At 39.7% G+C, this 24,248-nt stretch overlaps 1 protein-coding gene across 4 annotated transcripts in view; it reads left to right on the top strand.

Moving 5' to 3' along the window:
- CADPS2 (calcium dependent secretion activator 2) overlaps positions 1–24,248 on the top strand; it is a 593,849-nt gene that overhangs the window by 521,115 nt on the left and 48,486 nt on the right. For all 4 annotated transcript variants that reach the window (XM_055421183.2, XM_088834647.1, XM_055421182.2 and 1 more), the window contains 4 exons: positions 2,029–2,184; positions 3,733–3,880; positions 4,595–4,609; positions 11,340–11,414. In XM_055421183.2, coding sequence (XP_055277158.1) covers positions 2,029–2,184; positions 3,733–3,880; positions 4,595–4,609; positions 11,340–11,414 — 394 coding nt within the window. The remainder of the gene's footprint in view (positions 1–2,028; positions 2,185–3,732; positions 3,881–4,594; positions 4,610–11,339; positions 11,415–24,248) is intronic.

Raw genomic sequence — 24,248 nt, 5'->3', positions numbered from 1 at the left:
CTGGCATTTTTAGGAAATTATCTCAGACTCCATTTTTCACATTTGGATTCTTTAACCTGTGATTAATACTTTTAGGGATAGGTCACTAATCAGAAGTAATTTTAAAATGAAAAAGTTATGAATAAATTGCAGGTTATACATGCCAGCTTGAGATAAAACCTATTTACATTTTTCATCTATTGTAACAAACACTTGTTACCTTAATTACATTCCCAATTAACATATGTATCACTTAGAATCATTCTGTAACAAGATCAAAGAACAAACAACATATATCCATATTCTCTATAAAGGTTTATTTGTCACATATTATGAGAAAGTCCATTTTTATTAGAATTCTACCTTTATTATTTGGGGTTTTGTCTTAATGGTGGGTTTTGTTGAAAAATTATAAGAAATAAATTTGCTTCTTTGCCAATTACATTCAATTACTCTTAAAATATAGTTCTTCTAATCTACCAAACTGCACACTGTAAGTGAATCAAAGGATTTTGCTTCATGATTTTTTTCACTAATTTTTATTATATAAGTGGCAAAATGAAGAATTAAATATAGTGTTTTCTCAAACTTTTTTTTTTACAGCGGTGTCAATATCGTTCTCTGGTTCTTTTGTTTAATGATACTTTTGGGGCACTGAATATTAAGGTTTGGAGACAGTAAGTGAAGAAAGTGCTGTGGGTAATGTTCACTGCTTTACTGTGATTGCTCCCTTGAGAATTTAACTGTGAGGCCATCGTGGCTAGATGAGGAGATCATGGCGAATTACTGGCAGAATGGGAGGAGGCGAGCAGAGTAGATTGGTGATGGAGCTGAGATGCTGAGGTGGTGGGGGAGCAAGGGCCTAGAAATAAGCCTTTAATTAGCCAGAGCAGGAGGTGACTGTTTTTAAGCTGACTAATTAAGATATGTTTAGCTAAACAATGTGGTTATTTAAAAGAATTTTTCTTTATAAAAATTTTCCACCATGCCCTTATGATAAATTAGTTTATCTTAAAATTTTTCCTTTACAAACCTGAAATATAAATTTCAGGTTAGTATATATTAAATGTGGGAAAGCTAAGCGGAAATGAATCATACAGCAGTTTTTGTTTCTTTTCCTTTTGTTTTCTTTTCTAATTAAGTTGCAGTATACATAGGACTGTTATTTTCAAATCATCTCTTTTCCTCTTAGGCTGTACACTAGGTTAATGGAAGGTAAATAATACTATCATTGGCCCAAATATTATATACTCTGACACAAATTACCTCCTTGCATGGTGTGAAAACATGGTCCCTAGAGTAACCTTACCATAGTAGTGAAGGCATAGGAGACCTTGGCTTCTTGGTTAGATAGATGGAAAGACCTGAAATATATGATGTTGCTCCAACTTGAGAGCACCTTGCATATCTTTTCTCTGTTAGACCATACCTTGTACTAAGTAAGGCTTAATTATGAGTGAGAAAAGGCCCAAAGCATTTCAAAATAGAGGCAAGATTTGCTTCCCTACCCAATCTATTATTTCATTCCCGGTACCTGTTTCACCTTTACCTGTGACTGAGAAATTTAAAGCCCTGAAGGCAACATACGTGAAGACCAACAGAAGCCATCATGATGACAGAAGCATATATGCATGAGTTGAGTAAAGCTTATAGTTGCCATCATATGGATTTTCTTGCATAAAACATAGTTCTTTGAAAAATATGTATTTTATGTTTATCCTAGAGGTTGGTAAAGAACATTTGTCTGTTCCTGTGTATATAATTTTATTTTTTTCTTTAGTAAAGATCATTACCCATTATTTTACCCCTTTTTATGAAACTTTACTGCTGTATTTCTGTTTTCTTCTCCTTGACTTGCCTCATTAAGAAGAAGTGAAAAGGGAAAATTAGGAGGTTGAGCAAAGAAAATATTGATCATTAGAGGTTTTATGTAGCATTTTTTCACTGACAACAATTGATACAGAAAAAAAAAAAAAAGAAACAATGTATGGGTGATCCTTGTAGCTAATAGTGGAAGTTGACAATGTGCATTCTTCCTTTTTCTTCTAGCAATGGCTCTGCAACATCAGAAGACCTTTTTTGGAAACTTGATGCACTGCAAATGTTTGTCTTTGATCTTCACTGGCCAGAACAAGAATTTGCCCATCACTTAGAGCAAAGACTTAAACTAATGGCCAGTGACATGATAGAGGCCTGTGTGAAAAGGTAGACATATATTTTCAAGTTGCTGCTTACTCTGCCAAGCACCCAAAATACCACATTTCACCAAGTAACTTTTACATAATTGTCACAAGAAAGATTTCAATATATATAGCTTTTCCAAAATTTAAAGGACATTACGTACTTCGACCTAAACTCTGAGGATGAATGTACTTGATACCATTGGCCCACTACTTTTTTTCAGGTCTCCTATTACCGTTGGGGCTTTCCAGGTGGCGCTGGTGGTAAAAAACCTGCCTGCTAATGCAGGAGACATCAGAGAAGCGGGTTCAATCCCTGGGTTGGGAAGATACCCTGGAGGAGGGCATGCAACTCCCTCCAGTATTCTTGCCTGGAAAATCCCATGAACAGAGGAACCTGGTGGGCTACAGTCCATGGAGTCACAAGGAGTTGGACACAGCTTAGCGACTAAATAATAAACCATTGCTCTTAGCCATAGTACCCATACCCGTATTAATCCCTTCTGTTGTGCTTATTGTTTTCTCTGGGAATGCTGTGCTTTAAATCCCCAAGGCAGTGCTTCCTGAGACATATGGAAGAGATCTGTTAAGTACTTTATGCATTACGTACTGTGTTCACGTGCTATGAAATGGTGTGGCAAACTTCAGTGATGATCATCGCCATCAATTATTCTGTTCTCTGGCATTCTCTATCCACATCAGATGACTTCCAAGTGTCCATTTACATTATTCAGAACTTAACCAGATATGTTATGAGGCTTTGAATTATTCTACATGCACTTTCGTTTTATTTAATACTTTTTACAAAATCAGCATTTCATCCTAATTAGCATTATTTTCCCCATTGTCTTTGTTCATGAGATATACAAGAGCAATGCAGGCAGCATATTGGAATAACAGATTCTGGTTGGAGCAACTGGATAATACTGAATTCTTCAAAGCAAGAAAAATTCTATCTTTAAAATAATGTATAATGGCTTTGTAAAGCAAAGCCATGAATGAAATGTTTAAAAAACATCAGGTTTGGCATCTGTGATTCTACTATATCAAATCCATGGATATTCTTTGGACATTTTAGCAAAACCATTTCCAAATCATCTATTATGCAGTTTCTTTAAAAAAAAAAAAAAAAACCTAAATGCAACTTCAGGTGCTTGAAAGAGAAACTAAGTGACATAAAAGAATTATCCATTCTGGGTTGCACATTAATTATGTGTTTTAGTTTTTCTCAAACTTGTCCTTATTTTTTTTTAATTTGGTAAACCCTCACACAGAGGATTTGTTCTGCTTTAATATACTACTTGGATATTCACGCAGACGTCTAGTGTGTACTGTGAATGGAAAAACTTCACCGTTTCACTTAACTGTCTGAGTGAGTATCCAAGTAGTATCACAGTCTGATTTTTCGTACAAGACACCTAAAAAGAAGAGCATCCCACCTCCCAGCTCCCAGGCGATGGCGCACTCCGTATTTGCATGTTTTAAATTAGCATCTTGTAGTGTTGATTTCACTTTTACAAATCAGGGGGGACATGTCAGATTTCTTACTCTGAATTCATGTTTTAATGAATAGAACAAGAACCGCATTCGAACTCAAGCTGCAAAAGGCAAGCAAAACCACTGACTTGCGCATCCCAGCTTCTATGTGTACGATGTTTAATGTACTAGTTGATGCCAAAAAGCAAAGCACCAAGCTCTGTGCCCTGGATGGAGGGCAGGAGGTAAGTGGATTGAATGTCGCATGTGGTAATGTAGGGTGCCCTGGCAGAGGACATGCTGTTTCCAGAAGTTTCTTACTTGACTAGATGAAAAAGACCTAGTTCCCCATACAAGTGTTTGATCTTTCATGTATAATGGAATGCCCCTTTATTCTTTGCTCTTATCAGTTTCTTCTTTTTAATACAAAGACTGCCCCAAATTTTACAAGTGGCCGTTGAATTTCAGATATACCTTTTAATGACTTAGGTGTTGTGTATTTACATAAACCTTGCTTTTCACAAGCAAATGAGAAAGCTAGAAAGCTACTTGTTTTGTTTATACAAATATAGAGTATCCACAGTTTGCATCCCAAAAACAGGCCACAGAAAATAGCCCATGAAATATTTTATTTACACAAAAGTTTCCTTTTTTTTTTTAAAGATCAAGTAGAAATATACTGGAAAATTGGTCTTTGCTTTTTTCAATGAATACCGCATTGTTTCAATTTGATTTCTATTTTGTTTGGTTCTGTATTCAGAAATAGAGTTTATTTTACCCCATGATTTTATTTTTGTTGAGTGGTGATTGGGTGAAATGGATCTCTTTTTCTTAGATTATCTCTTTAAGTTAATATTTTGTTGCATCTTTGCCCATTGTAATTACTTTTTCATCATTTTTTTATTTTTCCCTTATGTTCTCCTTCATCGTGTTTTATTTTCCCTCATGGCATGATCCAGTTTGATAGTCAGTGGGTAAGTTTCATTTAAAAACACACACACATTTTTATTTGAATTATTATTCGTGTAAGTATACCTTTTTTATGTTCATCTTTTCAAATTAAAATAATATTAATTCCATTTTCAGGTTTTTGGTTGGTATGTGTATAATACTACATAGCAAAACCCAAAGGTACATTAAAACACATGTAAATACTTTCACCTTAAATAATGTCAAAAGGAATGTTTCTTCCCTGTTGAGCTGCAGAATCAACAGACTACAATTTTTTAAGATAAAATTATTTAAAACCGAGTGAATTCAAGCTTCTTTAAATTCTAAATAAATTCAGAAGCAGAGTGATTGTTAACATTTTTAAGATGCATATATGTGTACTGTATACTTTCACTAATTGTATTAAAAGAATTTAGAGTTAGGGGCTATAGAGGCCATACAGCATATATACAGGGTAGCCTATAAATTTGAGGACCAGGAGGCCACTCTTAAGGTCACTCCATACAGAAGAACCCAATTGTGAATTTCAGTGAGGGATATGCCCATTGTGATAACAGCCTTTCCTCCTACTCATGGTCTGGGATGGCACCATCATCAGATTCAGGGAAGGGCAGGCCTGTGTCAGGAGCCTTTCCCCTTCCACACACAGGTTTTCTTGCAGTACCACCCAGAACCTTGGAGGAACATCATTTGAAAACCCTTTATACCTTACAGGATTGACTAGATTAAATAAATGTTTTTAAATAAGTCAAATGCTTCTGTGCTCTATGGATATGTTAAATCTTACAAGTCTTAGAGTTGACACATGGGAGTCAAACTCAGAACCAACTCTTCACTGGGCTAACAACTCTAATCCAAGCAGAAGGGCTTAGGTAACCACTAAGAGGATAAGAGGTTTCCCAGGTGACGAGTGGTAAAGAATCCACCTGCCAGTCCAGGAGATGCAAGAGGCACACATTCAGTCTCTGGGTCTGGAAGATCCCCTGAAGGAGGAAATGGCGACCTGCTCCAGTATTCTTTCCTGGGAAATTCCATGAACAGAGGAGCCTGGGTACAGTCCATGGGTCGGACACAGCTGAGCACACACACACAGTACTACACAAAGAGGATAAGAAGGTCCACTGTTTTGAATGTCGTGCTTATCTAACCAAGAGACAGACATTAGTTGTTTGGCCATCATTTGTTCACATATCCACATATTTCATTCTTTGAGCAATTCAGGGGGATATAGTGTATTTCTAATACCACAGCATACAACCTTACAGACACAGTAAGGAGCTGATACGTGTTACTGAGTGTTCAGTTTTATCATTCTCTGATCTGTTGAAACTTGATTTATTATCTCTAATTATCCAAATGAGTAGGCAGCTGGCTTGGCTATCAATGGCTCATAACCACCTTCTTGGTTTTCTATAGCCAGATGTAAACCTTTTATTGTCTGCTTGAGAACATTGTCTCTCTCTTTATATACACATCCATTTCTCATCAGGCTTATGGAATCATCTTGCCTCTTCATTAATACTGGATTTATCCATTTGTTCTTGTTTTCACATACACTGCAGTACCTGACACACAATAGATACACAGTAAATGTTTGTTGAATGAGCAGACTGATTTTTTTGTCACTGCTTTAAAAATCTTATCCCCATTAAAAAATATCCTCCTCTATAAGAAACAACTCACTCCAGTACTCTGAAAGAAAAGCAGTTACCCACACAAATGACAAAACGTGTTGCATTGTCAAATGATTCTTTACATTAATAGGTGGATGATTTTGAAGAGTAATCTGCTGTTGTTCATTATGTCTGCACCTGTACCTTCTCACCAGAGACAATTAGTTCCCCACAACTTTCACACAATTAATATACTTCAAAATGTGCAGGTGTAAAACCCATTAGCAACCCTGAAAAGTGGTAAACAAGAGTTTCTGTGCACAAGGAGTATTTTATAATTTGCTTTTAATCTCCAGGAAATATATACATGTGATTGCACAGGCTTTTCCTCTCTGTACGTGTTTAAGACAAGTTTGGGGATGATTGCAAAGTGATGAATACATTACATGCATAGGTGAGCCCATGCATAGGACCCCATTGTATTGCAAGCAACAAATTAAAGTTGTTGGAAAAACTAGATTATTACACAATTTGGAAACTCATAAAGGTATATAGTATACTATTTAGGTAAACCTAGAAGATTTTATTTTTTTCTAGATTTAAGGGAATTACCTCTGCACAGTCTCTAGTAAATTTATCATATCATATCATATCATTTTGCTGGGACAAAAACTTACCAACTCCTTACCCACAGTGAAGCCCCTTCTGGACTCCTGGATTATGATTCTGTTTTCTTACGTGGCATACGATGATGCAGACACTCTCAGCCACAGCCCAGAACAGCATTTAATGGAGTAATTAGTGATCGAATGATCTGCCCTTCTGACAGCTGTGTGTAATGAGTCAGCAATCTCAGTCCAGGCCCTCAGGGACAGATGTGGAGATCCAAAAACCACCAGTGCTTAGAAATCCCCGTTATCCATCCCTGCAAAAGAGCAGATGACTGCATGGGCCTTCAGCAGTCATATGCTCTCAGACCCACTGTATCTCATGGTCCATCCATAAAAGTGAAAACACATTAATGGAGCAACTCAGGGACCCCTACATACGTGGGATTTGTTTTCAATTGCAGTAAAATACTTCCATTTCCAGATCTAACAATCCAATACCTTTAAAATCATCCCAGCAGAGGGACCAAATTTTTTAAGAATGCTGGATTGCACTGGCATTTGGCTAGTCTTCCTTTCTTACATGTCTGCATGAGAACAGCCAGGTGAGATGAGGATGTTTACCCATGTGTAAGGGGGCCAGGACCTCAGACCCATGCCTGATCTGAAGTCCCTGGGCTCCATGAAGTAAAAATTCCTCAGTCAGTCAGTCAGTCCATCCAGTCGCTCAGTCATGTCCAACTTAACCCCATGGACTGCAGCACACTAGGCTTCCCAGTCTATCACCAACTCCCGGAGCTTGCTCAAACTCATGTCCATCTAGTTGGTGATGCCATCCAACCATCTCATCCTCTACCGTCCCCTTCTCTGCCCACCTTCAATCTTTCCTAGCATCAGGGTCTTTTCCAATGAGTCAGTTCTTCACATCAGATGGCCTAAGTATTGGAGCTTCAGCATCAATCCTTCCAATGAATATTCAGAACTGATTTAATTTAGGATTGACTGGTTTGATCTTGCAGTCCAAAGGACTCTCAAGAGTCTTCTCCAACACCACAGTTCAAAAACATCAGTTCTTCAACACTCAGCTTTCTTTATGGTCCAACTCTCACATCCATCCATGACTACTAGAAAAACCATACCTTTGACTGAATGGACCTTTGTCGGCAAAGTAATGTCTCTGCTTCTTAATTTACTGTCTACATTGGTCATAGCTTTTCTTCCAAGGAGCAAGCTTCTTTTAATTTCATGGCTTCAGTTACCATCAAAGTTCATCTTAATCCAAGTGCAGAGTTAACTAATGGAGAAGTAGGGCACCAACAGTTTACTTTTGAGGTCAGTTGTGGAAAGAATTCATCTAAGAATGATCTGGAAAGTACCAGTTTGTAGAATCATTGGTCCAAGTTGAAATATTCTCATAGAAATTTTATAAACTTTTGTTGTTGCAGACAAAAACTTGGCAGGTTTTGAACAAAAATTGGTCTGCTAATCTAAATGAAAACCTATCAACTTTAGCTTAGGAAATGTCCATGTTTCCAGATAAATTCTGTTTATTCCTGTTTTGATCTCTTTGTGTGTTTATATTTGTCTTTGGAAACTATCTGGATCCCCTAATGAATAACTGTTTTCTAGCTAACTTTCTGTTACCTATATGTGGCATTTCTGGGTTATTCTCTTTGCAGAGTATGTATGTAAAATGTGAATTCTGAAGCCACCTCCACATGTCCACTCACAATACTCCTAGACCACATCTGCTCCCTGTACAACTGGAGCAGACTCTGGAAGTTCCCAGCTGCTTTCAGATTTAGTATTAGTAGAAGTCAGAGCTGATCAGATAAATTGACAGTAGCAAACTACTGCTCAGTCACTCGGTCATGGCCAACTCTTTGCAGCCCCATTGACTGTAGCCCGCCAGGCTCTTCTGTCCATGGAATTTTCCAGGCAAGAATATTGGAGTGAGTTGCCATTTCCTACTCCAGGGGATCTTCTCAACCCAGGGATTAAACCCACGTCTCTTGTGTCTCCTGCATCAGCAGGCAGGTTCTTTACCATTAGCACCACCAAAATCTCATATTGAAAAAAACCAACCTAGCAACCATTATACTATTTAGGTTTGCCCCTGGGTAACACATATAAAATGTATAATTTTCTTTTTTCCCCTCTTTTTAAATTATATACTTTTTAAATCAGAGTATAATTGCCTTACAATATTATGTTACTTTTTGCTGTACAGCAATGCAAATCAGCTATACGTATACATATGTACCTTTCCTCTTGAGCCTCCCTCCACCCCATTTCTTCCTTTTTAACTTGCTCTCTTTCCCTCCCTCTGCTTTTGGCTGGATTAAACATGAAAGAAAACAGCAGTCTAAAGGTGTGCATTATAGGAGAGTTGGATGGCTCCTAGAGCCTGCTTTTCCCTGCCTTTCAATAAAAAGGATATAAATGACCTCTTTAGTGGCTCATCTCTTGATTTTAAGAAATTGCCAAAAATCAGTGCAACCCAAAAGTCAACTGTGTAGAGGCTCTGCTGTTCTATATCCAATAGCTTTCTGATGCCATTTCATTATTTTTATAGTTAAAAATGAAATTTATGGCAAAGAGAGATAAACAGTGAGGATAAGGCATGCGCAAGAAGATGAAACTTTGCACCTTCAGGTGACTGAATGGTCCGCAGCACTTTCCCTGTAGAGGAAGGAGAGAAGCTTGAAGCTCCTGTCCCTTTCCTCTTCTTCCCCAAAGAGAAGCCTCAGTCTGCTATTTTTATTTCCTCCTGCTACACAGCGGCAAATCTGGAGAGAGAAGGATACGAAAAGAGAGTGCATGGAGAGGGAGCCAGGCGGAGCTCATTTGCATAAGCTCCTCCACTGCCTGGTCAGTGGAACAGTCTCAGTTAGGAGGATGGGCTTGGGGGGAGAGGAAAGGGATGTTTTTGTACCTGTACCTCTGGGGTCTTCTTGGTCATCTTAACTACCAGCCAGGTTTTTAGGCCAGGTTTTCCAAGCTCTTCGTCTTCTACCCTGCTTTTCTTTGTTTTGTTGTTTTGTTTTTCCTTTTCCTTCTCTTAAAGCTGTTCTGAAAGCAAAAAAAAAAAAAACTACAGCCGTAGGAATCCACCCTCTAGGTTTCCATTCTGTTTGTCCTTTGGGGAGTACAAATTTGAGGATCAGCAAGGCTTTAGGTGAGACAGACACTTAGTATTTTGTTTCCCTGAGTGAAAAATACATGCCTAGAAAGTTCCCTGTTCATATATGTATGCTTAATTTAAGACCTCTTCTCAACACACAGGCATACACACACACAATCAGGAAAAGAAAATAATTCCCGTGCTCCAAAATTCTGTCTTTCTTCATTATTTATGCAGGTAGATGATGGCTTGTCACTTTGAAAGCCTGTGGGGGTACCTCATTCCTGAGTGTTCCAGAACAGACCTAAGTTGATGTTTTGTTCTGTGTGGAAACTTTGAGACATGTTTTCAGAAGGAAAAATAGCTTTCAAAAACTCACATCTTTGGAAACCATTCAACCAGCAGCTGTTAAGTTGGTCTAATGTTTATACTGACCTGAGTACTTTTACTCCATGCATTATGTTAGCTGTTCCAAGAAGCCTTGAACCTTCAAGATAGGGTTAGTCTTTACAAGTCACATTTTCTGTGAAGTGGCTATTGCAGACAATCAGCCGTCAGATAAATGCTTCTAAAGGAAGAATTACTGTTTCAATGAATGTGCCTTCACACGCCGCCAAAGCCAAACCTCCTGCTAATTTAAGAAGAGAACTCTCTAGTAGTCTCTAAAGAAGGCAAAAAATAAAGAGTCTTTCAGGTTTATTTTAAATACATCTTTTTTTTGCATTTACTTAAAGGCATCATTTTCATGAGGAAGCAGTAAAAAAAAAAAAAAAACTATGGGGAGTGAGTGCTGTTTCATTGTACCTTTTATGGCCTATTAATTTGTTACCATCTATCACCTTTGTTGATGAAATTTTAATTCTGCCCTTGCTTGAGCATATTGTAAGAATTGTATAAACTGCAGCTCCCCATGCTGACAAAAAGGTCCTTTCAGTGAGAACAATTGGGAGCTCATTTTATTTCTAGAGCACATTTAAAACAACTTATGAATGAGAGTTGTCAGACATGAAATGCTGTATTAATTAAATCTTTTTCCAGTCTTTTTGCTTCTCCGGCTAAACCAACCCTTTAGAAAAATGCTCGGCCACCTTAATTATAGAGGAGAAGACAAAAAGTATCCTTCACATTCCTCTGTCTGAATAAGAATAAGAACTCAATTCATCTGTATAATAACCCCATTAGCTGCTTAACTCAACAGAGCACATGGGAAAATTTTCAAACCCCACAATGTAAAAAGTGTTGATTGGGTGGATCATTTTCAAGGTTTTGTTCTTCTAAGGTACAAAATGGTCATTTTGCGTAAATCTGATATGTCATAAATAGTAGCTTTAAAGCATTTATGCCTAATGACATAAATAAGTTTTGTGTCCACTTCAACTAATGCATCTTTTTGTCTTTTAATATCTAGCAGCAGTACCATTCCAAAATAGATGATTTGATTGACAACACTGTAAAAGAAATCATTTCACTCCTAGTTTCAAAGGTAAGATATTCTTTATAAAATTTTCAACAGTGAACTTTTAGAAATGTGTGTCTTAGGTTTCGAAATACCTGATTGAGAAATAATAACGTTAAGGTAGATGTGAAAAAGTTCGTATTTTAAGAAAAGTTAGGATCAAATTATGAATGCTCTTTGTCAGTAACTTTTGGGGTTTTGTTTATGATTAATTTTGGCTATTTTTTTCAGTTGTCCTTCTAAAAATAACTCTCTTGTCCAGTAATACCTTACCCTTTTACACTCACGTTCACTTACTGTTTGTCTCTGGGATGAGTTGAGTGGCCATCAGTTCTTGGAATTAGCTTGTTGGTTGTGGTGGCAGTGCTGGGACTGTAGAATCAGCCTCAGGTGGACAAAGAAGGCTGACGAGATGTCTGAGTTTCTCCACTCTCAGAGGCCTCCCACGACTTCCTGTATGAGGTTTCAGATATCTTTGACAAAAGCTATGACCTTGAGTTGTATAAGTAGTGATGAAACATCAGTGAGTGTTCCATTTAAAATTCCACTAAGGGCTTCCCTGGTGGCTCAGACGGTAAAAATCTGCCTGCAATGTGGGAGACCTGGGTTCAAACCCTGGGTCAGGAAGATCCTGTGGAGAAGTGAATGGCCGCCCACTCCAATATTCTTGCCTGGAGAATCCTCATGGACAGAGGAGCCTGGTGGGCTACAATCTGTAGGGTCGCAAAGAGTCGGACACGACTGAGCGACTAGCACCAACACTAAGGTGGAACAGACTGCCATAGGTGACATTTGAGATCAGGGTCTGATAGGAAAAGAGATGGACAACCTGAGAGCCTGGGAAGCTGGAAGAGTGAGGAAAGAGGATGGATAGGTCCCTGAGGGGCACTTTCATAAGAACAGATACTTGATTGAAGAACCCCAGATCAGACTTCATAAAACAGTTAGAAGTATATACAGAATGCAAAAGAATAAAAAAATACAAAGGAAAAGCCACCTTCAATTCAGTAAACAGATGTAGGACATTTTATTTTTTTCAAGGTCTTTATTGAATTTGCTACGAGATTGCTTCTGTTCTGTTTTGGTCTTTTAGCCACAAGGCATGTGGGTTCTTAGTTCCCCAACCAGGGATCAAATTCACACTTCCTGCATTGAAAGGCAAACTGTTTACCACTAGACCACCAAGGAAGTCCCCAAGTACGTGTTGCTTAGAAAAGAACAGATAGAGATGCCCAATAAGCAAGAAAAATGTTAAGCCTCATTAATTTAAGCAATACCAAAAAACTACAATTTACATAATATTTTCTTCCAGAAATTAACACAGAGGTTTTTAAGCTATCACTGGATTTTCAGTTCAATTCAGTCGCTCAGTCGTGTCCAACTCTTCGCAACCCCATGAATCACAGCACGCCAGGCTTCCTGTCCATCACCAACTCCCGGAGTTCACTCAAACTCATGTCCATCGAGTCGGTGATGCCATCCAGCCATCTCATCCTCCGTCGTCCCCTTCTCCTCCTGCCCCCAATCCCTCCCAGCATTAGAGTCTTTTCCAGTGAGTCAACTCTTCACATGAGGTGGCCAAAGTATTGGAGTTTCAGCTTTAGCATCAGTCCTTCCAATGAACACCCAGGATTGATCTCCTTTAGAATGGACTGGTTGGATCTCCTTGCAGTCCAAGGGACTCTCAAGAGTCTTCTCCAACACCACAGTTCAAAAGCATCAATTCTTCGGCACTCAGCTTTCTTCACAGTCCAACTCTCACATCTATACATGACCACTGGAAAAACCATAGCCTTGACTAGACGGACCTTTGTTGGCAAAGTAATGTCTCTGCTTTTTAATATGCTATCTAGGTTGGTCATAACTTTCCTTCCAAGGAATAAGCGTCTTTTAATTTCCTGGCTGCAGTCACCATCCGCAGTGATCTTGGAGCCCCAAAAAATAAAGTCTGACACTGTTTCCACTGTTTTTCCACCTATTTCCCATGAAGTGATGGGACCGGATGCCATGATCTTTGTTTTCTGAATGTTGAGCTTCAAGCCAACTTTTTCACTCTCCTCTTTCACTTTCATCAAGAGACTTTTTAGTTCCTCTTCACTTTCTGCCATAAGGGTAGTGTCATCTGCATATCTGAGGTTATTGATATATTTCTCCCAGCAATCTTGATTCCAGCTGGTGCTTCTTCCAGCCCAGCGTTTCTCATGATGTACTCTGCATATAAATTAAATAAGCAGAATGACAATATACAACCTTGACGTACTCCTTTTCCTATTTAGAACCAGTCTGTAGTTCCGTGTCCAGTTCTAACTGTTGTTTCCTGACCTGCATATAGGTTTCTCAAGAGGCAGGTCAGGTGGACTTGATTTTAGAAAAGGTCAAATTGGACACTCACATTTTCTGTATATGGAGGTATAAATGGCTACAAACTTTCTAGAAGATAGTTTGGAACTCTTTCGAGTACACTGATACCCATTCACCTAAAATCCTTTTTGTATTTTTTTCTCACTACCCAAAGAGATGCACAAAGTTTATATACATTAATAGTTGTCACATTATTTCTAATTAAAAACTGGTATCAATTTTAATCTCTAACATGAGATCAATGGTAAATTATAGTGCATCTGTATTATGAAAGTTTGCTTTCAAAGACTATAATATTAAAGTTTCATAATATAGTGTTAAATGGGGGAAAAGCTGAATATTTAGAAGTGGAAGCTATGATCTGAATTGTTATCACATACAGAAAAGACAGATAAACATGAGAATGTCAACAGAGCTTTTATCTGGGTGGTGGGATTATAGCTAATTTGAGGGTAGGGAGGATTTCTTAGAATTTATTTTTTGTGTTTTCCAGATTCTCTGGTAGCAGGTCTTCAGGTGGAAAAAAGTCACAAAGAAAAATGATTTTGGAATAACATCACCTCCCATTTGTTCTTGCTCTGGTGGTTTCCACCCCAGAACTGAACACCTAACACTTACAACACACACTCACCAACAAAGGCAAAGGAGAAGGTTAACAAGAAAACCTTCTGGCAGGTGGGGGAGGCGGTGAACCGCAGGAGGATGAAGCTCCTAGAAGAAGAACCAGGAGGTTCCTGCCCTCCCAGGAATCTAGCCAACCTGTCGCTTTCAGCAGCAGTGTCCTACCAGCCCGCCAAAGGGACGTAGTTAACAGAGCACCTTCATTGTCAGTGAGCCATCCAGGGAAATTTTATCCAGATGGAGCCTCACTATCAGCACAGTTCTTCTGTGGAAGTTGTCTTTCGTGAGAATGATACATAAAGGAGCTACTGAAGTGCAAGGGCTTCCCTGGTGGCTCAGAAGATAAAGAATCTGCCAGATCCCCTGGGGAAGGAAATGTCTACCCACTCCAGTATTCTTGACTGGAGAATTCCATAGACCAAGGAGCCTGGCAGGCTATAGTCCACAGGGTTGCAAAGAGTCAGACATGATTGAGTGACTAACATTTTCACTTTACTTTTTTTCACGCAGTTCATAGGGCTTTACCAGGTGGTGCAGTGCTAAAGAATCTACCTGCCAGTTCAGGAGGCATGGGTTCGATCCCTGGGTCAGGAAGACACCCTGGAGGAGGAAATGGCAACCCACTCCAGTATTCTTGCCTGGAGAATCTCATGGACAGAGGAGCTTGGTAGGCTGCAGCCCATGGGGTCACAAAAAGTCAGACGTGACCGAGCATGCACTCACACACATTCAGTTCCTAAAGGTTTAAATAGGCAACAAGGCAAAAAGACTGTAATTAGTTTGGGTTTGGGGAGCAGGGGGTGCAGAAAAGGCTGGCAGGGCTGCACATCATCTCTGCATTTGTTTCTGGCAAAGTAAGAAACCTAAATTTTTCTATATCAAATGCATTTGGATAATAACAAAGCTAGTGTATTTGAGTCAGAAAATGATGTTCCAGAGATCAGCACCATCCTCTGGAACTGTCTGTGATGATACAAATGTTTATCCTGCACCATCTAGTATGGTAACATGTGACTCTGGAGCACTTGAGACATGGCTAGTGCAACCGAGGAATTGAAATTTTCATTTTAATTCACTTTAAATAGCCTATTGAAACTAGCTATTAATATTATATTTAGAAATCAAGTCTAGATTGTAGTTATTATCTATGGATCCTTTCTCCCGTAGTCAAATAGCACTTTTAAATAATCTTTAATTTAAAAGTATAAAATAAATTCATTTGGTAGTTTGAGCAACCATCTTATTTTAAAATGCTATTTGCACAAAGATGACAATAAATAGTAAATTTTGTATCATTTAGCAAAGATAAATTATTACAATTCTGTTATACAATCCTTAAATGCTAGTGTGCCAAACAATTGCCTGAGAGCTTTTTAAAATGCAGATGCCCAAGTCCTGCTTTCCAGAAGTTTTGGAAGAAGGACAGGATTGTGCATGTTTAACCACTCATCATGGTAATTTTGATATAGGGGTTCCTGAGTCAGACTTTGAGAACCACTGCTCTGATGACCCTGCACCTAGAAGGGTTTATAAACTATCTTAAGACTAAAGTATATTTAAAAATAAGACAACCCCTAAGATAGTGTATTCCCATTTTTTTTCACCGAAGAAGAAATTATTTTTTAAGAGAGATATTTATGAAGTACCTACTGAGAAAGAGTGACTATACATGTATTATTTAATTCAAACTGCATACATAGTACCTAGGAAATAGGTGAGCTTACCCTATTTCACAAATAGGAATCTATTCTTCAAACCAGCAGAGTAAACTAACCGGAGTCACACACCTAATAAGTGCAAGTGTCGAGATTCAAAGCTTTGAGTTTCAGATTCCCAATTCAATGCACTTACTGATTCCAGATCTCCAGGAAATCAGTAAAAAGCAAAAAACTGTGAAAACTGAAATATGTAACTTCTACATTAATTATCTTTATGAATAGCAAATTCTAAGCGATCTGTCCTAGACTTTGTATACCATATTATTTCATTATTATATTAATTCAATATAAAGTAGATTAATAAAATAGTGAATTCACTGTATCCCAGATGTTTCTTTCCATACTTTAGGTTGTCTGTGCATATTGAGAAATGTGTTTATTACATATGGATGAATAAGAAGTATCACATCCTTCTTTTTATCTCCTCTCTTCAGTTCTACTTCTGCATCTTCTTCTTATCCACATGTCTTCACGAATATTTTTAGATGATCCGTGGCTGTTAATCACATGTAACATTCAGCAGCATATGTCCCACCTATACACCCATTTTTCATGCCTGGAAAAGGTCTCAGCTTTCCATCCTTGTGTTCTCTCTGCCTAGCTGCTAAATGGTGGTATTCTTGACTTTCCATCTATGTTCTTCTTTTGAAATCATTCCACACATTTCTGTGACTTTCCCACTTCAGGTTTAACTATATGCTGATAGTTCCCTCAGCATATAGGGAAACTCTTCTCCCTGAGAGGTAGTATGGAATCTTGCTGCAAAGCCCAGCTACAGGCCTGAGGAGTTTAATGTATTCATCGTAAGAGCAATGAGAAGTCATTGAAGGGTTGGAGTGGCAGAGAGCAGCGGTAGGGAATTAATCATTCTTATTTGCATTATAAGATGATTCATTTGAGTGTGCACAGCAAGCTGATTGAGAGGAAGTAGGAAGGAGGTTGTAGCATTGGTCTCTGTTGGACTAATCCAAAGACGTTTAAGATATACAATGGGTAGGGTGCTAAAGACTGAATGTTTGTGTCCTCCCACGAATCATATATTAAAACCTAATCCTCAGTGTGGTGGTATTTGGAGATGGTACACTTGCGAGGTAATAAGGTCATGAGGTTAAAGCCCTCATAAATGGGATTACTTTCCTTATATAAAACACCCCACAAAGCTCCCTAGTCCCTTCTGCCAGGTGAAAACACAGCCAGGGATATCATCTGTGAACCATAAAGTGCATCCTCATCAGGCATTAAATCTGCCAGCACCTTGATTGCTGCCTTCTCAGCCTCCAGATAAGTTGCTCAGTCATGTCGAACTCTTTGCAACCACATGGACCGCAGCACACCAGGCCTCCCTGTCCTTCACCATTTCCTGGCGCGTGCTCAAACTCATGTCCATCGAGTCGGTAATGCTATCCAACTGTCTCATCCTCTGTCATCCCCTTTTTCTGCCTTCAGTCTTTTCCAGCATCAGGGTCTTTTCCAGTGAGTCAGTTCTTTGCATCAGGTGGCCAAAGGAATGGAGTTTAAGGATCAGCATCAGTCTTTCCAATGAAATTCAGGACTGATTTCCTTTAAGATTGACTGGTCAGATCTCTTTGCAGTCCAAGGGACTCTCAAGAGTCTTTTCCAACACCACAGTTGAAAAGCATCAATTCTTCAGGGCTCAGCTTTCTTTTTAGTCCAACTCTGACATCCATATGTGACTACTGGAAAAACCATAGCTTTGACTAAGAGACTTTCCTAGAGTTAGAGTTCTGCCTCGCTCCCAAACATGCTGTTGTAACTTGTAACTCCTAGCAAGGCTAGGCACTTCCATGACTGCCAAGCTTGGGGTCTAAGTAAAAGTACATAGTAACGGCATGAATCACAAGTCCATTGAAAGTCTGTGATCCAACAGATTATGTTAGTAGTTCTGATTCCCCATGCAATTACAGAATGGTGAAAGAGCCCAGGAAAAGGTGACCAAGAAAGGAAAGTTCAGTCCACACACTTTGCCCACCTCTGGCCGCTCCCCTAGCAGGAACCTTGGGTTTATCTTGGCATTGGCAGGTCAGTATAAACCCCTGACAAGGCTCCCCTTCTGGAGGCTGCCTTCAGTCATTACGAGCACCACAAAAAGGCAGAGCAGGACCTAACAGAAGCAGAGATATTAAGAAGAGGTTTCAAGAATACACAGAACTTCACAAAGATCTTCACAACCCAGATAATCATGATGGCGTGATCACTCACTAGAGCCAGACATCCTGAATTGTGAAGTCAAGTGGGCCTTAGGAAGCATCACTACAAACAAAGCTAGTGGAGGTGATGGAATTCCGTTAAGCTGTTTAAATCCTAAAAGATGATGCTGTGAAAGTGCTGCACTCAATATGCCAGCAAATTTGGAAAACTCAGCAGTGGCCACAGGACTGGAAAAGGTCAGTCGCAATCCCAAAGAAAGCCAGTGCCAAAGAATGCTCACTACCACACAATTGCACTCATTCCACATTCTAGCAAAGTGATGCTCGAAATTCTCCAAGCCAGGCTTCAACAGTACATGAACCGTGAACTTCCAGATGTTCAAACTGGTTTTAGAAAAGGCAGAGGAACCAGAGATCAAATTGCCAACCTCCGTTGCATTATCAAAAAACCACGAGAGTTCTAGAAAAACATCTACTTCTTCTTCATTGACTATGCCAAAGCCTTTGACTGTGTGGATCACAACAAACTGGAAAATTCTTAAAAGAGATGGGAATACCAGACCACCTGACCTGCCTCCTGAGAAATCTGTATGCAGGTCAAGAAGCAACAATTAGAACTGGACAGGGAACAGACTGGTTCCAAATCAGGAAAGGAGTACGTCAAGGCTGCATATTGTCACCCTGCTTATTTAACTTATATGCAGAGTGCATCATGAGAAATGCAGGACTGGAATAAGCAAAAGCTGGAATCAAGATTGCCGGGAGAAATATCAATAACCTCAGATATGCAGATGACACCACCCTTATGGAAGAAAGTGAAAAAGAACTAAAAAAGCGTCTTGATGAAAGTGAAAGAGGAGAATGAAAAAGTTGGCTTGAAACTCAACATTCACAAAATTAAGATCATGGCATCTAGTCCAATCACTTTATGGCAAATAGATGGGGAAACAGTGACAGACTTTATTTGGGGGGCTCCAAAATCACTGCAGATGGTGACTGCAGCCATGGAATTAAAAGACACTTGCTCCTTGGCGAAAAGCTATGATCAATCTAGACAGCATATTAAAAAGCAGAGACATTACTTTGCCAACAAAGGTCTGCCTAGTCAAAGCTATGGTTTTTCCAGGAGTCATGTATGGATGTGAGAGTTGGCCTATAAAGAAAGCTGAGCACTGAAGAACTGCTGCTTTTGAACTGTGGTGTTGGAGAAGACTCTTGAGAGTCCCTTGGACTGCAAGGACATCCAAGTAGTCCATCCTGAAGGAAATCATCCCTGAATATTCATTGGAAGGACTGATGTTGAAGCTGAAACTCTAATACTTTAGCCACATGATGCAAAGAACTGATTCATTTGAAAAGACCCTGATGCTGGGAAAGATTGAAAGCGGGAGGAGAAGGAGATGACAGAAGATGGTAGGATGGCATCACCGACTTAATGGACATGAGTTTGAGTAAACTCTGGGAGTTGGTGATAGACAGGGAGGCCTGGCCTGCTGCAGTCCACAGGGTAGCAAAGAGACACGACTGAGTGACGGAACTGAACTGAACTTGACTATATGGATCTTTGTCAGCAAAATAATGTCTCTGCTTTTTAATGTGCTGTCTAGGTTGGTCATCTCACTCCAGTACTCTTGCCTAGAAAATCCCATGGATGGAAGAGCCTGGTAGGCTACAGTCCACGGGGTCACAAAGAGTTGGACACAACTGAGCCACTTCACTTTCCCTTTTCACTTGCATGCATTAGAGAAGGAAATGGCAACCCACTCCAGTGTTCTTGCCTGGAGAATCCCAAGAATGGGGGAGCATGGTGGGCTGCTGTCTATGGGGTCACACAGAGTCGGACATGACTGAAGCGACTTAGCAGCAGCAGGTTGGTCATAGCTTTTCTTCCAAGGAGCAAGCGTCTTTTAATTTTATGGCTGCTGTCACCATCTGTAGTGATTCTGGAGCCCAGAAAAATAAAGTCAGCCACTGTTTCCCCATCTATTTGCCCTGAAATGACGGGACCAAATGCCATGATCTTAGTTTTCTGAATGTTGAGTTTTAGGCCTCCTCTTTCACTTTTGTCAAGAAGCTTTTTAGTTCTTCTTCACTTTCTGCCATAAGGGTGGTGTCATCTGCATATCTGAGGTTATTGACATTTCTCCCGGCAATCTTGATTCCAGCTTATGCTTTATACAGCCCGGCATTTCGCATGATGTACTCTGCATGTAACTTAAATAAGCAGGGTGACAGTATACAGCCTTGACATACTTCTTTCCCAATTTTGAACCAGTCCATCATTCCATGTCCAGTTCTAACTGTTGCTTCTTGACCTGCATACAGGCTTCTCTGGAGGCAGGTAAGGTGGTCTGGTATTCCCATCTCTTTTAAGAATTTTCCACAGTTTCTTGTGATCTACACAGTGAAAGACTTTAGCATAGTCCATGAAGCAGAAGTAGATGTTTTTCTGGAATTCTCTTTCTTTTTCTGTGATCCAGTCAATGTTAGAAATTTGATCTCTGGTTCCTCTGCCTTTTCTAAATCCAGCTGGAGCATCTGGACGTTCTCAGTTCATGTACTGTTGAAGCCTCACTTGGAGAGTTTTGAGCATTTCTCTGCTAGTGTGTGAGATGAGTAAAATTGTGTGGTAGTTCCAACATTCTTTGGCATTGCCTTTTTTGGGGATTGGAATGAAGACAGACCTTTTCCAGTCCCATGGCTGAGTTTTCCAAATTTGCTGACATATTGAGTGCAGTACTTTCACAGCATCATGTTTTAGTATTTGAAGTAACTCAACTGGTATTCCATCACTTCCACTAGCTTTGTTGGTAGTGATGCTTCCTAAGGCCCACTTGACTTCACACTCCAGGATCTCTGGCTCTAGGTGAATGATCACATCATTGTGGTTATCTGGGTCATGAAGATCTTTTTTGTATAATTCTGTGTATTCTTGCACCTCTTAATATCTTCTGCTTCTGTTAGTTCCATACCATTTCTGTCTTATTGTGCCTATCTTTGCATGAAATGTTCACTTGGTATCTCTAATTTTCTTGAAGAACTCTCTAGTCTTTCCCATTCTATTGTTTTTCTCTATTTCTTTGCATTGATCACTGAGGAAGGTTTTCTTATCTCTCCTTGCTATTCTTTGGAACCCTGCATTCAGATGGATATATCTCTCCTTTTCTCCTTTGCCTTTAGCTTCTCTTCTTTTCTCAGCTATTTGTAAGGTCTCCTCAGACAACCATTTTGCTTTTTTGCATTTCTTTTTCTTAGGGATGGTCTTGATCACTGCCTACTGTACAATGTCATGAACCCCTGTCCATACTTCTTCAGGCACTCTGTCTAACAGATCTAATCCCTTGAATCTATTTGTCACTTCCACTGTATGACTGTAAGGGATTTAATTTAGGTTATACCTAATGGTCTAGTTGTTTTCCCTACTTGCTTCAATTTAAGTCTGAATTTGACAATAAGGAGTTATGATCTGAGCCACAGTCAGCTCCCAGTCTTGTTTTTGCTGACGTCTAGGGCTTCTCCATCTTCATCTGCAAGGAATGTAATCAACCTGATTTCGGTATTAACCATCTGGTGATGTGCATATGTAGAGTCATCTCTTGTTTTTTTTTGGAACAGGGTGTTTGCTATGACCAGTGTGTTCTCTTGACAAAACTCTATTAGGTTTCTCCATGCTTCATTTTGTACTCCAAGGCCAAACTTGCCTGTTACTCCAGGTATCTCTTGACTGCCTACTTTCGCATTCCAGTCCCCTGTGATAAAAAGGACATGTTTTTGTGGTGTGTGTTCTAGAAGGTCTTATAGCCTCCAGACTATGAGACATTATTGTTGTTTGTAAGCCATCCAGTCTATGGCATTCTGTTACAGCAGTCTGAGCAGGCTAAGACCAGGGGTTAGTAGTGAGGAGAGAAAGGAAAACATTGAGGATTTCTAGGTTTATAGCCTGAAGCAGGAGATGGATGTTATGCCTTTCAGTGATGCAGGATGCCCTGGGAGAGGAACAGATTTAGAGGAAAAGAGTGATATCAGTATCAGCCATTTGGGAGTTGAGCTGCCTCTGAAATACTGGAAGGAGGAGATACCAAGGAAACATTCAGATATTTAGGTGTTTGCGGCTGGAATTCAGAGGAGGGATATTGGATTGAAATACTGATGTAATCATATGATGTCAGCTACTGGAAATGATTCTATCAGTAACTGCTGTTCTCAGGCATATGTGTTATAACTGTGATCTACAGGGACCCCTGTGGAAGATGTAGAGAGATGAAAACCACCTTAAAACAAAAGCAAAAGCTTCTAGGGACTTCCCTGTCAGTCCAGTGTTTAAGACTCCGTGTTTCCATACATCTGTGTCTCTTTTGCTGTCTCGTATACAGAGTTATCGTTATCATCACCAGTCCAGGTTCAGTGCATGATACAAGATGCTCGGGGCTGGTGCACTGGGATGAACCAGAGGGATGGCATGGGGAGGGAGGTGGGAGGAGGGTTCAACATGGGGAACACATATACACCCGGGGCAGATTCATATCAATGTATGGCAAAACCAATACAATAATGTAAATTAATTAGCCTCCAATTAAAAAAAAACTCCATGCTTCCAATGCAGGAGACTTGGGTTCAATTCCTGGTTGAGGAACTAAGATCCCAAATGCTATGTGATGTAGCCGAAGAAAAAGTTTCTAGCCAGAAAAGGACTTAGATAATTTTTACAAAGAAAAAAAAAAAAATGAAGGCAGGAACATTAAATCTTGCCAAGGAAAGGATACAAGAAATGCCGTATTTATTGCTACCTTATATTGTTGCTATTGTTCAGTCACTAAGTCATGTGTCCAACTCTTTAGCACACTGTGGACTACAGCATGCCAGGCTTCCATGTCCTTCACTATCTCCTGGAGTTTGCTCAAACTTGTGTCCATTGAGTCCATCTCATCCTCTGTCATCCCCTTCCCCTCCTGCCCTCAATCTTTCCCAGCGTCAGGGTCCTTTTCAGTGAGTCAGTTCACCACATCAGGTGGCCAAAGTATTGAAGCTGAAGCTTCAGCAACAGTCCTTCTAGTGAATAATCAGCGCTGATTTCCTTTAAGATTGGTTAAGTCCAAGGGACTCTCAAGAGTCTTCTCCAACACCACAGTTCGAAAGCATCAATTCGTCAGCACTCAGCCTTCTTTATAGTCCAACTCTCACATCCATACATGACCACGGGAAAAACCATAGCCTTGACTAGATGGACCTTGGTTGGCAAAGTAATGTCTCTGCTTTTTAATACGCTATCTAGGTTTGTCATAGCTTATATTAGAATTAACTAACTCAGACAGATTGGGAGTTCAGGAGAGCTAGACTTCATTCCTACTTCATGCTACCAGCTGGGTCTCCTTGCATGACTCAGTTTCCTCATCAAAAAAGCAGGAGCATTGGCTGAGAAAAATGTCTACAGCCTTTTCTCAGTCTAAAGCAAAGATCCTTTTATATGTTTGCATGTGGAGGCCTCGGGGGCCTGCGTCTTTTCTGCCCAGGCTCTCAAGTTCCATAGCACACACAATGTGCTAGAGTTAGAAGACAGCCCTGAGATCACCTAGCAGGGACTTTTCAAGCATTTTTATAATGTCTGTGACATATTTACATATACTTTTATGATGTTTGTGAGATATATCAATATTTAATGTCTTCAAATATGTCTTAGATGGTGGTTGTTCAGTCACTATGTCATGTCCAACTCTTTGTGACGCCATGGACTGCAACCTGCCAGGCTTCTCTGCCCATGGAATTTCCCAGGCAAGAATGCTGGAGTGGGGTGCCATTTCCTTCTCCAGGGGATCTTCTCGGCCCAAGAATCAAACCCTGGTCTCTTGCATTGGCAGGCGGAGTCTTTACCACTAGTGCCACCTGGGAAGCCCATAAATACATATACATACACATACACATGAAGACCTATTCTTCTTGATAACCTAGAATATTTTCCCCTGAATTTCCCTTAAGAGGGACAGAGGACAGATCTG

The sequence above is a fragment of the Moschus berezovskii genome, chromosome 3 (genome assembly GCF_049115385.1).
Source record: "Moschus berezovskii isolate FMDL1 chromosome 3, NW_MosBer_1.0, whole genome shotgun sequence".
NCBI classification, from domain to species: Eukaryota; Metazoa; Chordata; class Mammalia; order Artiodactyla; family Moschidae; genus Moschus; species Moschus berezovskii.
Note: the sequence above shows the minus strand (reverse complement) of the source record. Positions and strands in the feature narration are given on the sequence as shown.